General features: G+C 44.8%; 1 protein-coding gene across 1 annotated transcript in view; it reads left to right on the top strand.

Moving 5' to 3' along the window:
* Nucleotides 1-14,368, top strand: part of LOC122366983 (titin-like) — a gene marked incomplete at its 5' end in the record, with an annotated part of 146,027 nt that overhangs the window by 62,437 nt on the left and 69,222 nt on the right. Inside the window, one exon of the mRNA XM_043339714.1 lies at nucleotides 3,373-13,539. Coding sequence (XP_043195649.1) covers nucleotides 3,373-13,539 — 10,167 coding nt within the window. The remainder of the gene's footprint in view (nucleotides 1-3,372; nucleotides 13,540-14,368) is intronic.

The raw sequence follows: 14,368 nt of genomic DNA, 5'->3' as shown, positions 1-14,368 counted from the left end.
TTCACTAAAATGCGTCGGAAAATGACTTCATATGCGATTGACCTTGACTACCTTCAGGCTTGTTTTGCTATTGGGCAGCTGTAGGGTCATGTGACGTCATCAAAGGTTACCAAAGGTTTTTTTTTTGCAAAAACTCCTTACAGAAGCAAGATGCAGTCGCGCGGATGGTCTCAATGTGTTAAGCTCGTCAAGGCGCACTTGATGATATGCATGATGACCTTGAGGTTACGTGACCTGAGGTCAAACTTTGACCTTGACCTTTCGAGGTCAACATATTAATGAATTGATGCGGATTGACGAGAGGATCACGATGGTGTCATTAGCTTGTTCTTAGCTTGGCTACTTCCAAAGTTATTCGAGAAAAACTTCAAAACTCTAGTCTGTTCCACATCAAGCTTGCCGTCGGAGTTTCTTCAACAGGTCGCTCCTTTGCTCAAGAATTTGCTTCCTTAAATGTAAGACCTGTATATACAGAAATCACACACTGCTTTCAGCATGACACTTCGTCCGCAAGCTTGAAACGGAACAGAGTATAGTTCCGCCATTTTGACTTTTTTCCCCTTTGACGTTATCTTTGACCTGAGTCTGACCTGAAAATGACTAGTAAAAACTGTAGATCTTGTCCGTGCGTACCCCATGCCGTTTACCGCTTGTCACTATCTTGCTTCGTTCTCGAGATATCAGGTGGCCGTCATCCGCCCCTCCCCCCCCCCCCCCTCCGCTGTCGGTGCGAAGTTCACGCGGACGGCGGACCCCAGTCGGTGCGCGAGTTAAGGACAAAGTTATATTTATAAAGAAAAAGCATATGAATGTCAAAACTTCATGAGAGCAGACGAACGTTTTGTGCGCTGCACACATTTTTTTGTGACACGGCCATACTCAGATACCATAAATACCATAAATGCCATGTATGAGCAGCAAAGCTGAGCTTCGTGGATACTAGATCCTCTACGAATCAGAAAACTTTGTCACATAAGAGTATGTAACTGTCGCGTATCGACGTATCGACGTAACACTTAAGTTCCATAGAACCTTTCGAATCTTAAGTTTTTTTCGAAAACATATAAAAAAAAAGTTGGCGGCGCTTTGGCAACATTATCATTCATATCTTGTGAAAACGACTGATCAGAATCACTTGGTCAGATTTGTGATCCCAGCTCAAAGCGTGGGTTTTATATTTTGGATTGAGTTTGGCTCCCCTGTCCGTCCAATTACTTCGTACTAAAGCTTTTTATATAAATTTAGTCCGAACCTTTTGAATGGAAGGATTCACAAGGACATAGCCCCCCCCCCCTAAGCGAAGCTTATTGCGTTGACCCTCCCCTCTACCCTCCGATCGCGCAATTACAGTTCTATGGCAGAATTTGGAGAATTCTGCCATAGCACCCACGTTAACCCGCGCATAACTGGGGTGGGGGGCTCGACAGAGCCCCCCTCCCGTTTTTCGGCAATATCTTATTTGACGGATCAACACAAAATTCGCGGTACCTTCAGCGGCATACATTTAACACTTTGTGTTACAATTTCGACTTCCTAGCTACCATAGTTTGGCCGGAAATGACTTCAGAGTGACGTCATGTCGGCCGATTTTGATGCAAAATATTGAATTACGGCAGACGCTCTCAAGAACTCAGTTTTAAAGCTAGATCCAATTTATTTGCAAGAGTGGACTACAAATACACTTAGCTAACAAACTGCTATCTCATTTAAAAAAAAACATAAATGAAAAAATATGTATTTACAATTACAAAAATATTTTTTTTTTATTTCTTCAAAAAGTTTCTCATTTTTGTCAAACACCGGAATATGTGTGATAAAACACACACTGATAAACTACTTTAGCAAGTTGTAGCCCAATATCTTCAAAAATAGCCAAGTTATTTGCATTATTGTCAAAATTTTACAATTATATAGTTTTCAAAACAATTTTTCAGTCCATTTTTGACATCGTACAGCAGTATTCATGGCACCATCGTATTTCTGAACTCAAACTGCATCTGATAAGCACCTTTTTTTGTTGAAAAATTTCATTTTCAAAATTTGACCTTTTCTGTCCTGAAAGTGACCTGACCTGTAAATTCAGCTAGAAATGACCTCAAATGACACAGACGACATTTTTTTCGAAATATACGTGTAAAATGGACCATAAAACATGCGTCACGTGACCGATACATGATATACAATTTTCGTGACCTAGGATGACGTGGCCTTGGCCTGAAAAAATTCGAAGTAAAAGTTCGGTACCCTCAGGGTATCTTAAGCATATATCAAGGAGTGCGTAAACCAAAAATGAGCCTGATCGGTCTTGTCAACAGGCGGTCAGAGCCTAAATTGTGAACAAGCAAAAATGCTGATAATTTTTACTTTGACCTGACCTGTGACGTTATCGGTGACCTCGAGGTCAATGACAATAGGCTTCGCTCGACAGTTTTTCCAGATCTATCAGACGCCGCTTGAATTTTGACGATCGGCCCAGTATTTTCGGAGATAGGACGCCGGGGGCTTTGGAGAGTCACTCGCGTTATGGAAAATACCCCAGCCATGCGCGGGTTAAACTTTAGCACTATTTCCAAAGTTAACGTGCGCACATAGCCAGCGCGGCCGGTCCCCTCACTGACTTCACCTGGCTACGGCCTGCCACCAACCGCAACCATACCTGTCAGGAGGCCCATAAACGTTAATCGCCCGTCGCGCTTCAAACCCGGACTGTTATAACCAGGAACGCGTGCTCTCACCACGCGGAGTCCAACGCTCTACCGACTGAGCTACCGGGACCAGCTAAAAAGAAAATTTTCACATTAACCCGTGTAGGGCCTTCGCCGGGCAGGGGGAAGTTTAAGCATTCCCTCCCCTGTATAACCTGACTACTGGGCCACGTAGAGGCACGCGGTAAGTGGCGTTTAAAAAAATCATAAAGCCATCAAAAATATACTCCGGTCAAATTTCTGCTCAGTTGAAAGAGATCAACGGCTCAGTTGAAAACAAGAGGTCAGCAAACTATGCCCCTATCAACCTTTTTTGACAAATCGGCGCAAAACTCGGGACGAAAAGAGCTGCAACGCCGCAAGAAAACGAAATAATGTATTTGACCCAAGGTCAAAGGTTTAGCCTCTATCAGGCATAACTAAGCTTTAAGCTGAGCTATGACATTTTACCTTCCTCAACCGTAAGACGATATTCCCACCCATACATTGAGATTGATCCGTACCAACTTTGTAACAACTCCGAAGAATTAAAAAAACTTAATTCACTACACCTTATGTTCCTATGTTTTTCGTCTACTAAGAGGGGCAAAGTAAAAAAAAAATCCTGTCAAATGTTCGAATGTTATGCTCTTATTGACGTTAAAATTACAACTTCTTCTTTTTGCAGGCACCGGATCAGCTGGAACTTACACGACTGTTGGATAAAGATATACCAGGTGTCACCGAAGTCAGTGAGCAAATCAATGCCGATGTTGAAAGGAATGACGATGAGAAAGTCGAGACCGTCACGACTACAAAGATAATCAAACGAAAAAAGCCTAAAGACGGCACAGAAACTACGGAAGAAATCCTTCCAGAAATTCCGGAGAAAGCCGAGCCCACTACGACTCTTGAGGAGACACCTGACCACGTCGAGGTAACTGAAGTAACAACGGCAAAAGATATTCAGGAAGGTCCTGATGACCACCTCATCACAGTTGTCACCAAGACAAAGAAAACTCGCAAACCAAAGGAAAAAACGCTAAAGAAAGCGCCAAAGAAGAACCAGCCAACTGGAACTACACTGGATGAACAGATTGAGGAAATCCCAGGTGTCACCGAAGTAGCTGAGCAAACCACTACTGAAGTTGAAACCATTGATGATGAACAAGTTGAAACAATCACGACTACAAAGAAAATCAAACGAAAGAAGCCTAAAGACGGTACAGAAACTATGGAAGAAATCCTTCCAGAAATTCCGCAGAAAGCCGAACCCACTACGACTGTTGAGGAGACGCCTGAGTTCGTCGAGGTAACTGAGGTTACAACTACAAAGGACATCCAGGAAGGTCCTGATGACCAGCTCATCACAGTGGTCACCAAGACAAAGAAAACTCGCAAACCGAAGGAAAAAGCGCCGAAGGAGAAGCCAAAGAAGAAACGACCATGCAAAACACGACTGGATGAACAGATTGAGGAAATCCCAGGCGTCACCGAAATAAGTGAACATACCTCTACTGATGTTGAACGGAATGATGACGAGGAAGTTGAGACCGTCACGACTACAAAGAACATCAAACGGAAGAAGCCTACAGACAGCACCGAAACTACGAAAGAAATCCTTCCAGAAATTCCGGAGAAAGCCGAACCCACTACGACTGTTGAGGAGACTCCTGACCTCGTAGAGGTAACTGAAGTCACAACGACAAAGGACATCCAGGAAGGTCCTGAAGACCAGCTCATCACAGTCGTCACCAAGACAAAGAAAACTCGCAAACCAAAAGAAAAGGCGCCAAAGGAGAAGCCAACGCGGAAACGAACAACTAAAACTACGCTGGATGAACAGATTGAGAAAATCCCAGGCGTCACCGAGGTTGGTGAGCAAACTACTACTGAAATTGAAACCATTGATGACGAAGAAGTTGAGACAATGACGACTACAAAGAAAATCAAAATAAAGAAGCCTAAAGACGGCACCGAAAACACGGCAGAAGTCCTTCCAGAAATTCCAAAGAAAGCCGAACCAACTACAACTGTTGAGGAGACGCCTGAGGACGTCGAGGTAACTGAGGTTACAACGACAAAGGACATCCAGGAAGGTCCTGATGACCAGCTCATCACAGTTGTCACAAAGACAAAGAAAACTCGCAAACCGAAGGAAAGGGCGCCGAAGGAGAAGCCAAAGAAAAAACGGCCATCCAAAACTCGACTGGATCAACAGATTGAGGAAATCCCGGGAGTCACCGAAATAAGTAAACATACCTCTACTGATGTTGAACGGAATGATGATGAGGAAGTTGAGACCGTCACGACTACAAAGAAAATCAAACGGAAGAAGCCTAAAGACGGCACCGAAATTACGGAAGAAATCCTTCCAGAAATTCCAGAGAAAGCCGAGCCCATTACGACAGTTGAGGAGACGCCTGAGAACGTCGAGGTAACTGAACTTACAACGACAAAGGAAATCCAGGAAGGTCCTGATGACCAGCTCATCACAGTTGTCACCAAGACAAAGAAAACTCGCAAACCGAAGGAAAAGAAGCCGAAGGAGAAGCCAAAGAAAAAACGGCCATCCAAAACTCGACTGGATGAACAGATTGAGAAAATCCCAGGCGTCACCGAGGTTGGTGAGCAAACTACTACTGAAATTGAAACCATTGATGACGAAGAAGTTGAGACAATGACGACTACAAAGAAAATCAAAACAAAGAAGCCTAAAGACGGCACCGAAACCACGGAAGAAATCCTTCCAGAAATTCCAGAGAAAGCCGAACCCACTACAACTGTTGAGGAGACGCCTGAGGACGTCGAGGTAACTGAGGTTACAACGACAAAGGACATCCAGGAAGGTCCTGATGACCAGCTCATCACAGTTGTCACCAAGATAAAGAAAACTCGCAAACCAAATGAAAGGGCGCCGAAGGAGAAGCCAAAGAAAAAACGGCCAACCAAAACTCGACTGGATCAACAAATTGAGGAAATCCCGGGAGTCACCGAAATAAGTGAACATACCTCTACTGATGTTGAACGGAATGATGATGAGGAAGTTGAGACCGTCACGACTACAACGAAAATCAAACGGAAGAAGCCTACAGACGGCACCGAAACTACGGAAGAAATCCTTCCAGAAAATCCGCAGAAAGCCGAGCCAACTACAACTGTTGAGGAGACGCCTGAGCACGTCGAGGTAACTGAGGTTACAACGACAAAGGATATCCAGGAAGGTCCTGAAGACCAGCTCATCACAGTCGTCACCAAGACAAAGAAAACTCGCAAACCGAAGGAAAAGGCACCGAAGGAGAAGCCAAAGAAGAAACAGCCATCCAAAACTCGACTGGATCAACAGATTAAAGAAATCCCGGGAGTCACCGAAATAAGTGAACATACCTCTACTGATGTGGAAGGGAATGATGATGAGGAAGTTGAGACCGTCACGACTACAAAGAAAATCAAACGGAAGAAGCCTCAAGACGGCACCGAAATTACGGAAGAAATCCTTCCAGAAATTCCAGAGAAAGCCGAGCCCATTACGACAGTTGAGGAGACCCCTGAAGACGTCGAGGTAACTGAAGTAACAACGACAAAGGATATCCAGGAAAGTCCTGATGACCAGCTCATTACAGTGATCACCAAGACAAAGAAAACTCGCAAACCGAAGGAAAAAGCACCGAAGGAGAAGCCAAAGAAGAAACAACCATCCAAAGCTCGACTGGATCAACAGATTGAGGAAATTCCAGGTGTCACCGAAGTAGCTGAGCAAACCACTACTGAAGTTGAAACCATTGATGATGAACAAATTGAAACAATCACGACTACAAAGAAAATCAAACGAAAGAAGCCTAAAAACGATACAGAAACTATGGAAGAAATCCTTCCAGAAATTCCGCAGAAAGCCGAACCCACTACGACTGTTGAGGAGACGCCTGAGTTCGTCGAGGTAACTGAGGTTACAACGACAAAGGACATCCAGGAAGGTCCTGATGACCAGCTCATCACAGTGGTCACCAAGACAAAGAAAACTCGCAAACCGAAGGAAAAAGTGCCGAAGGAGAAGCCAAAGAAGAAACGGCCATGCAAAACACGACTGGATGAACAGATTGAGGAAATCCCGGGAGTCACCGAAATAAGTGAACATACCTCTACTGATGTTGAACGGAATGATGACGAGGAAGTTGAGACCGTCACGACTACAAAGAAAATTAAACGGAAGAAGCCTACCGACAGCACCGAAACTACGGAAGAATTACTTCCAGAAATTCCGGAGAAAGCCAAGCCTACTACGACATCGGAGGAGACGCCTGAGCACGTCGAGGTAACTGAGGTTACAACGACAAAGGACATCCAGGAAGGTCCTGATGACCAGCTCATCACAGTTGTCACCAAGACAAAGAAAACTCGCAAACCGAAGGAAAGGGCGCCGAAGGAGAAGCCAAAGAAAAAACGGCCATCCAAAACTCGACTGGATCAACAGATTGAGGAAATCCCGGAAGTCACCGAAATAAGTGAACATACCTCTACTGATGTTGAACGGAATGATGATGAGGAAGTTGAGACCGTCACGTCTACAAAGAAAATCAAACGGAAGAAGCCCACCGACGGCACCGAAACTACGGAAGAAATACTTCCAGAAATTCCGGAGAAAGCCGAGCCCATTACGAAAGTTGAGGAGACGCCTGAGCACATCGAGGTATCTGAAGTCACAACGACAAAGGACATCCAGGAAGGTCCTGATGACCAGCTCATCACAGTTGTCACCAAGACAAAGAAAACTCGCAAACCGAAGGAAAAGGCGCCAAAGGAGAAGCCAAAGCGTAAACGGCCAACTGGAACTACACTGGATGAACAGATTGAGAAAATCCCAGGCGTCACCGAGGTTGGTGAGCAAACTACTACTGAAATTGAAACCATTGATGACGAAGAAGTTGAGACAATGACGACTACAAAGAAAATCAAAACAAAGAAGCCTAAAGACGGCACCGAAACCACGGAAGAAATCCTTCCAGAAATTCCAGAGAAAGCCGAACCCACTACAACTGTTGAGGAGACGCCTGAGGACGTCGAGGTAACTGAGGTTACAACGACAAAGGACATCCAGGAAGGTCCTGATGACCAGCTCATCACAGTTGTCACCAAGACAAAGAAAACTCGCAAACCAAATGAAAGGGCGCCGAAGGAGAAGCCAAAGAAAAAACGGCCAACCAAAACTCGACTGGATCAACAAATTGAGGAAATCCCGGGAGTCACCGAAATAAGTGAACATACCTCTACTGATGTTGAACGGAATGATGATGAGGAAGTTGAGACCGTCACGACTACAACGAAAATCAAACGGAAGAAGCCTACAGACGGCACCGAAACTACGGAAGAAATCCTTCCAGAAATTCCGCAGAAAGCCGAGCCAACTACAACTGTTGAGGAGACGCCTGAGCACGTCGAGGTAACTGAGGTTACAACGACAAAGGATATCCAGGAAGGTCCTGAAGACCAGCTCATCACAGTCGTCACCAAGACAAAGAAAACTCGCAAACCGAAGGAAAGGGCACCGAAGGAGAAGCCAAAGAAGAAACAGCCATCCAAAACTCGACTGGATCAACAGATTAAAGAAATCCCGGGAGTCACCGAAATAAGTGAACATACCTCTACTGATGTGGAAGGGAATGATGATGAGGAAGTTGAGACCGTCACGACTACAAAGAAAATCAAACGGAAGAAGCCTCAAGACGGCACCGAAATTACGGAAGAAATCCTTCCAGAAATTCCAGAGAAAGCCGAGCCCATTACGACAGTTGAGGAGACCCCTGAAGACGTCGAGGTAACTGAAGTAACAACGACAAAGGATATCCAGGAAAGTCCTGATGACCAGCTCATTACAGTGATCACCAAGACAAAGAAAACTCGCAAACCGAAGGAAAAAGCACCGAAGGAGAAGCCAAAGAAGAAACAACCATCCAAAGCTCGACTGGATCAACAGATTGAGGAAATTCCAGGTGTCACCGAAGTAGCTGAGCAAACCACTACTGAAGTTGAAACCATTGATGATGAACAAATTGAAACAATCACGACTACAAAGAAAATCAAACGAAAGAAGCCTAAAGACGATACAGAAACTATGGAAGAAATCCTTCCAGAAATTCCGCAGAAAGCCGAACCCACTACGACTGTTGAGGAGACGCCTGAGTTCGTCGAGGTAACTGAGGTTACAACGACAAAGGACATCCAGGAAGGTCCTGATGACCAGCTCATCACAGTGGTCACCAAGACAAAGAAAACTCGCAAACCGAAGGAAAAAGTGCCGAAGGAGAAGCCAAAGAAGAAACGGCCATGCAAAACACGACTGGATGAACAGATTGAGGAAATCCCGGGAGTCACCGAAATAAGTGAACATACCTCTACTGATGTTGAACGGAATGATGACGAGGAAGTTGAGACCGTCACGACTACAAAGAAAATTAAACGGAAGAAGCCTACCGACAGCACCGAAACTACGGAAGAATTACTTCCAGAAATTCCGGAGAAAGCCAAGCCTACTACGACATCGGAGGAGACGCCTGAGCACGTCGAGGTAACTGAGGTTACAACGACAAAGGACATCCAGGAAGGTCCTGATGACCAGCTCATCACAGTTGTCACCAAGACAAAGAAAACTCGCAAACCGAAGGAAAGGGCGCCGAAGGAGAAGCCAAAGAAAAAACGGCCATCCAAAACTCGACTGGATCAACAGATTGAGGAAATCCCGGCAGTCACCGAAATAAGTGAACATACCTCTACTGATGTTGAACGGAATGATGATGAGGAAGTTGAGACCGTCACGTCTACAAAGAAAATCAAACGGAAGAAGCCCACCGACGGCACCGAAACTACGGAAGAAATACTTCCAGAAATTCCGGAGAAAGCCGAGCCCATTACGAAAGTTGAGGAGACGCCTGAGCACATCGAGGTATCTGAAGTCACAACGACAAAGGACATCCAGGAAGGTCCTGAAGACCAGCTCATCACAGTTGTCACCAAGACAAAGAAAACTCGCAAACCGAAGGAAAAGGCGCCAAAGGAGAAGCCAAAGCGTAAACGGCCAACTGGAACTACACTGGATGAAAAGATTGAGGAAATCCCAGGTGTCACCGAAGTAGCTGAGCAAACCACTACTGAAGTTGAAACCATTGATGATGAACAAGTTGAAACAATCACGACTACAAAGAAAATCAAACGAAAGAAGCCTAAGGACGGAACCGAAACTTCGGAAGAAATCCTTCCAGAAATTCCAGAGAAAGCCGTGCCCACTACGAATGTTGAGGAGACGCCTGAGCACGTCGAGGTAACTGAAGTCACAACGACAAAGGACATCCAGGAAGGTCCTGATGACCAACTCATCACAGTTGTCACCAAGACAAAGAAAACTCGCAAACCGAAGGAAAAGGCGCCAAAGGAGAAGCCAAAGCGGAAACGGCCAACTAAAACTACGCTGGATGAACAGATTGAGAAAATCCCAGGCGTCACCGAGGTTGGTGAGCAGACTACTACTGAAATTGAAACCATTGATGACGAAGAAGTTGAGACAATGACGACTACAAAGAAAATCAAAATAAAGAAACCTACAGACGGCACCGAAACTACGGAAGAAATCCTTCCAGAAATTCCGCAGAAAGCCGAACCCACTACGACTGTTGAGGAGACGCCTGACCTCGTCGAGGTAACTGAAGTAACAACGACAAAGGATATCCAGGAAGGTCCTGATGACCAGCTCATCACAGTTGTCACCAAGACAAAGAAAACTCGCAAACCGAAGGAAAAAGCACCGAAGGAGAAGCCAAAGAAGAAACGGCCATCCAAAACTCGACTGGATCAACAGATTGAGGAAATCCCGGGAGTCACCGAAATAAGTGAACATACCTCTACTGATGTGGAACAGAATGATGATGAGGAAGTTGAGACCGTCACGACTACAAAGAAAATCAAACGAAAGAAGCCTAAAGACGGCACCGAAATTACGGAAGAAATCCTTCCAGAAATTCCAGAGAAAGCCGAGCCCATTACGACAGTTGAGGAGACGCCTGAGGACGTCGAGGTAACTGAAGTCACAACGACAAAGGACATCCAGGAAGGTCCTGATGACCAGCTCATCACAGTTGTCACCAAGACAAAGAAAACTCGCACACTGAAGGAAAAGACGCCTAAGAAAAAACCAAAAAAGAAACGACCAACAACAACTACACTGGATGAACATATTGAGAAAATCCCAGGCGTCACCGAAGTTGGTGAGCAAACCACTACTGAAGTTGAAACCATTGATGACGAACAAGTTGAAACAATCACGACTACAAAGAAAATCAAACGAAAGAAGCCTAAGTACGGAACCGAAATTTCGGAAGAAATCCTTCCAGAAATTCCAGAGAAAGCCGAGCCCACTACGAATGTTGAGGAGACGCCTGAGCACGTCGAGGTAACTGAAGTCACAACGACAAAGGACATCCAGGAAGGTCCTGATGACCAGCTCATCACAGTTGTCACCAAGACAAAGAGAACTCGCAAACCGAAGGAAAAGACGCCAAAGGAGAAGCCAAAGCGGAAACGGCCAACTAAAACTACGCTGGATGAACAGATTGAGAAAATCCCAGGCGTCACCGAGGTTGGTGAGCAAACTACTACTGGAATTGAAACCACTGATGACGAAGAAGTTGAGACAATGACCACTACAAAGAAAATCAAAATAAAGAAGCCTAAAGACGGCACCAAAACCACGGAAGAAATCCTTCCAGAAATTCCAGAGAAAGCCGAGCCCATTACGACAGTTGAGGAGACGCCTGAGGACGTCGAGGTAACTGAAGTCACAACGACAAAGGACATCCAGGAAGGTCCTGACGACCAGCTCATCACAGTTGTCACCAAGACAAAGAAAACTCGCAAACCGAAGGAAAAGAAGCCGAAGGAGAAGCCAAAGAAGAAACGGCCATGCAAAACACAACTGGATGAACAGATTGAGGAAATCCCGGGAGTCACCGAAACAAGTGAACATACCTCTACTGAGGTTGAACGGAATGATGATGAGGAAGTTGAGACCGTCACGTCTACAAAGAAAATCAAACGGAAGAAGCCCACCGACGGCACCGAAACTACGGAAGAAATCCTTCCAGAAATTCCGAAGAAAGCCGAGCCCATTACGACAGTTGAGGAGACGCCTGAGCACATCGAGGTATCTGAAGTCACAACGACAAAGGACATCCAGGAAGGTCCTGAAGACCAGCTCATCACAGTCGTCACCAAGACAAAGAAAACTCGCAAACCAAAAGAAAAAGCGCCAAAAGAGAAGCCGAAGCGGAAACGGCCAACTAAAACTACGCTGGATGAACAGATTGAGAAAATCCCAGGCGTCACCGAGGTTGGTGAGCAAACTACTACTGAAATTGAAACCATTGATGACGAAGAAGTTGAGACAATGACGACTACAAAGAAAATCAAAGTAAAGAAGCCTAAAGACGGCACCGAAACCACGGAAGAAATCCTTCCAGAAATACCGGAGAAAGCCGAGCCCACTACAACTGTTGAGGAGACGCCTGAGCACGTCGAGGTAACAGAGGTTACAACGACAAAAGACATCCAAGAAGGTCTTGATGACCAGCTCATCACTGTCGTCACCAAGACAAAGAAAACTCGCAAACCGAAGGAAAAGGCGCCAAAGAAGATGCCAAAGGAGAAACGGCCAACTGGAACTACACTGGATGAACAGATTGAGGAAATCCCAGGTGTCACCGAAGTAGCTGAGCAAACCACTACTGAAGGTGAAACCATTGATGACGAACAAGTTGAAACAATCACGACTACAAAGAAAATCAAACGAAAGAAGCCTAAGGACGGAACCGAAACTTCGGAAGAAATCCTTCCAGAAATTCCAGGGAAAGCCGAGCCCACTACGAATGTTGAGGAGACGCCTGAGCACGTCGAGGTAACTGAAGTCACAACGACAAAGGACATCCAGGAAGGTCCTGATGATCAACTCATCACAGTTGTCACCAAGACAAAGAAAACTCGCAAACCGAAGGAAAAGGCGCCAAAGGAGAAGCCAAAGCGGAAACGGCCAACTAAAACTACGCTGGACGAACAGATTGAGAAAATCCCAGGCGTCACCGAGGTTGGTGAGCAAACTACTACTGAAATTGAAACCATTGATGACGAAGAAGTTGAGACAATGACGACTACAAAGAAAATCAAAATAAAGAAGCCTTCAGAAGGCACCGAAACTACGGACGAAATCCTTCCAGAAATTCCGCAGAAAGCCGAACCCACTACGACTGTTGAGGAGACGCCTGACCTCGTCGAGGTAACTGAAGTTACAACGACAAAAGATATCCAGGAAGGTCCTGATGACCAGCTCATCACAGTTGTCACCAAGACAAAGAAAACTCGCAAACCGAAGGAAAAAGCGCCGAAGGAGAAGCCAAAGAAGAAACGGCCATGCAAAACACGACTGGATCAACAGATTGAGGAAATCCCGGGAGTCACCGAAATAAGTGAACATACCTCTACTGATGTTGAACGGAATGATGATGAGGAAATCGAGACTGTCACGACTACAAAGAAAATCAGACGGAAGAAGCCTAAAGACGGTACAGAAACTATGGAAGAAATCCTTCCAGAAATTCCGGAGAAAGCCGAGCCAACTACGACATCAGAGGAGATGCCTGACCTCGTCGAGGTAACTGAAGTCACAACGACAAAGGACATCCAGGAAGGCCCTGATGAAGAGCTCATCACAGTCATCACCAAGACAAAGAAAACTCGTAGATCAAAACACATCACAAACGACGACAGACCTGGGCCGCCTTCGCCTGATGGCACTCCTGACGTCTCTCCACATAACCAGGTGTTTATAAAGGGAACATCGCCTTGTTTCTAAAATATATTATTTGTCTTGGTTGAGCAGTTTTTTACAGCTTTCGTTAATCCATTTGCAGTGATGTCGTTATAACTCGGATTCCATTGCTTATAAAATGATGATTGAACATGATAAATGATGAAATGGCTATTCTGCGTTGATATAAAGGGAATATTTCACTTTCCTGAAATTAGTTAATTGCAGTGGATTAATGATTTTTATGCTCAAAATAACCAGATAATATAATTAAACTTTTTTTGTGAAAAGGATTTTTTTTATGTTTTAATATAGGAAGAACTATATAATATATTAAATCATGTTTGTCGCAGAAGCGTATTACGCGTTGACTAATCATATTGTGTAGTTCAAACCTACGCATGCTGCATTGGCTGTATGCTGAATGTCTGACGATGACGTAAGGCACTCTTGGCGGAACGAGAAATGAAATATATTCGTCTAGGGTGATCGTTGGGCCGTAAAAGCTCTTGATTTGTGTTAGTCTCAGCGAAAGCTACGAAATTGCTATTCCAGTTCAAAACCCCATGTTAAAAGTGAACTGTGTCCTTTTAAGTCTTCGCTACTACGTTTCTAGCAAGTTTTGTTTAGCTTATTTATGTGAATTTGCTGCTGCTTTGAATAAGTTTATATTTAACTCCTTCAATGGCTTCTCTTGTTTTCAGTTGCAGCTACCAAAGCTCTGTCGGAAAATATCAACCATTACCTGTTTGTGGTGCTTATTTTTAATTGTTCACCATGTTTCACCGAAAGCAATTGTGGTGTCTCTCAAGTTATGTGAAGCATCTATGTACAACAGACA

Source organism: Amphibalanus amphitrite, unplaced genomic scaffold (genome assembly GCF_019059575.1).
Source record: "Amphibalanus amphitrite isolate SeventyFive unplaced genomic scaffold, NRLGWU_Aamphi_draft 000843F_arrow, whole genome shotgun sequence".
NCBI classification, from domain to species: Eukaryota; Metazoa; Arthropoda; class Thecostraca; order Balanomorpha; family Balanidae; genus Amphibalanus; species Amphibalanus amphitrite.
Note: the sequence above shows the minus strand (reverse complement) of the source record. Positions and strands in the feature narration are given on the sequence as shown.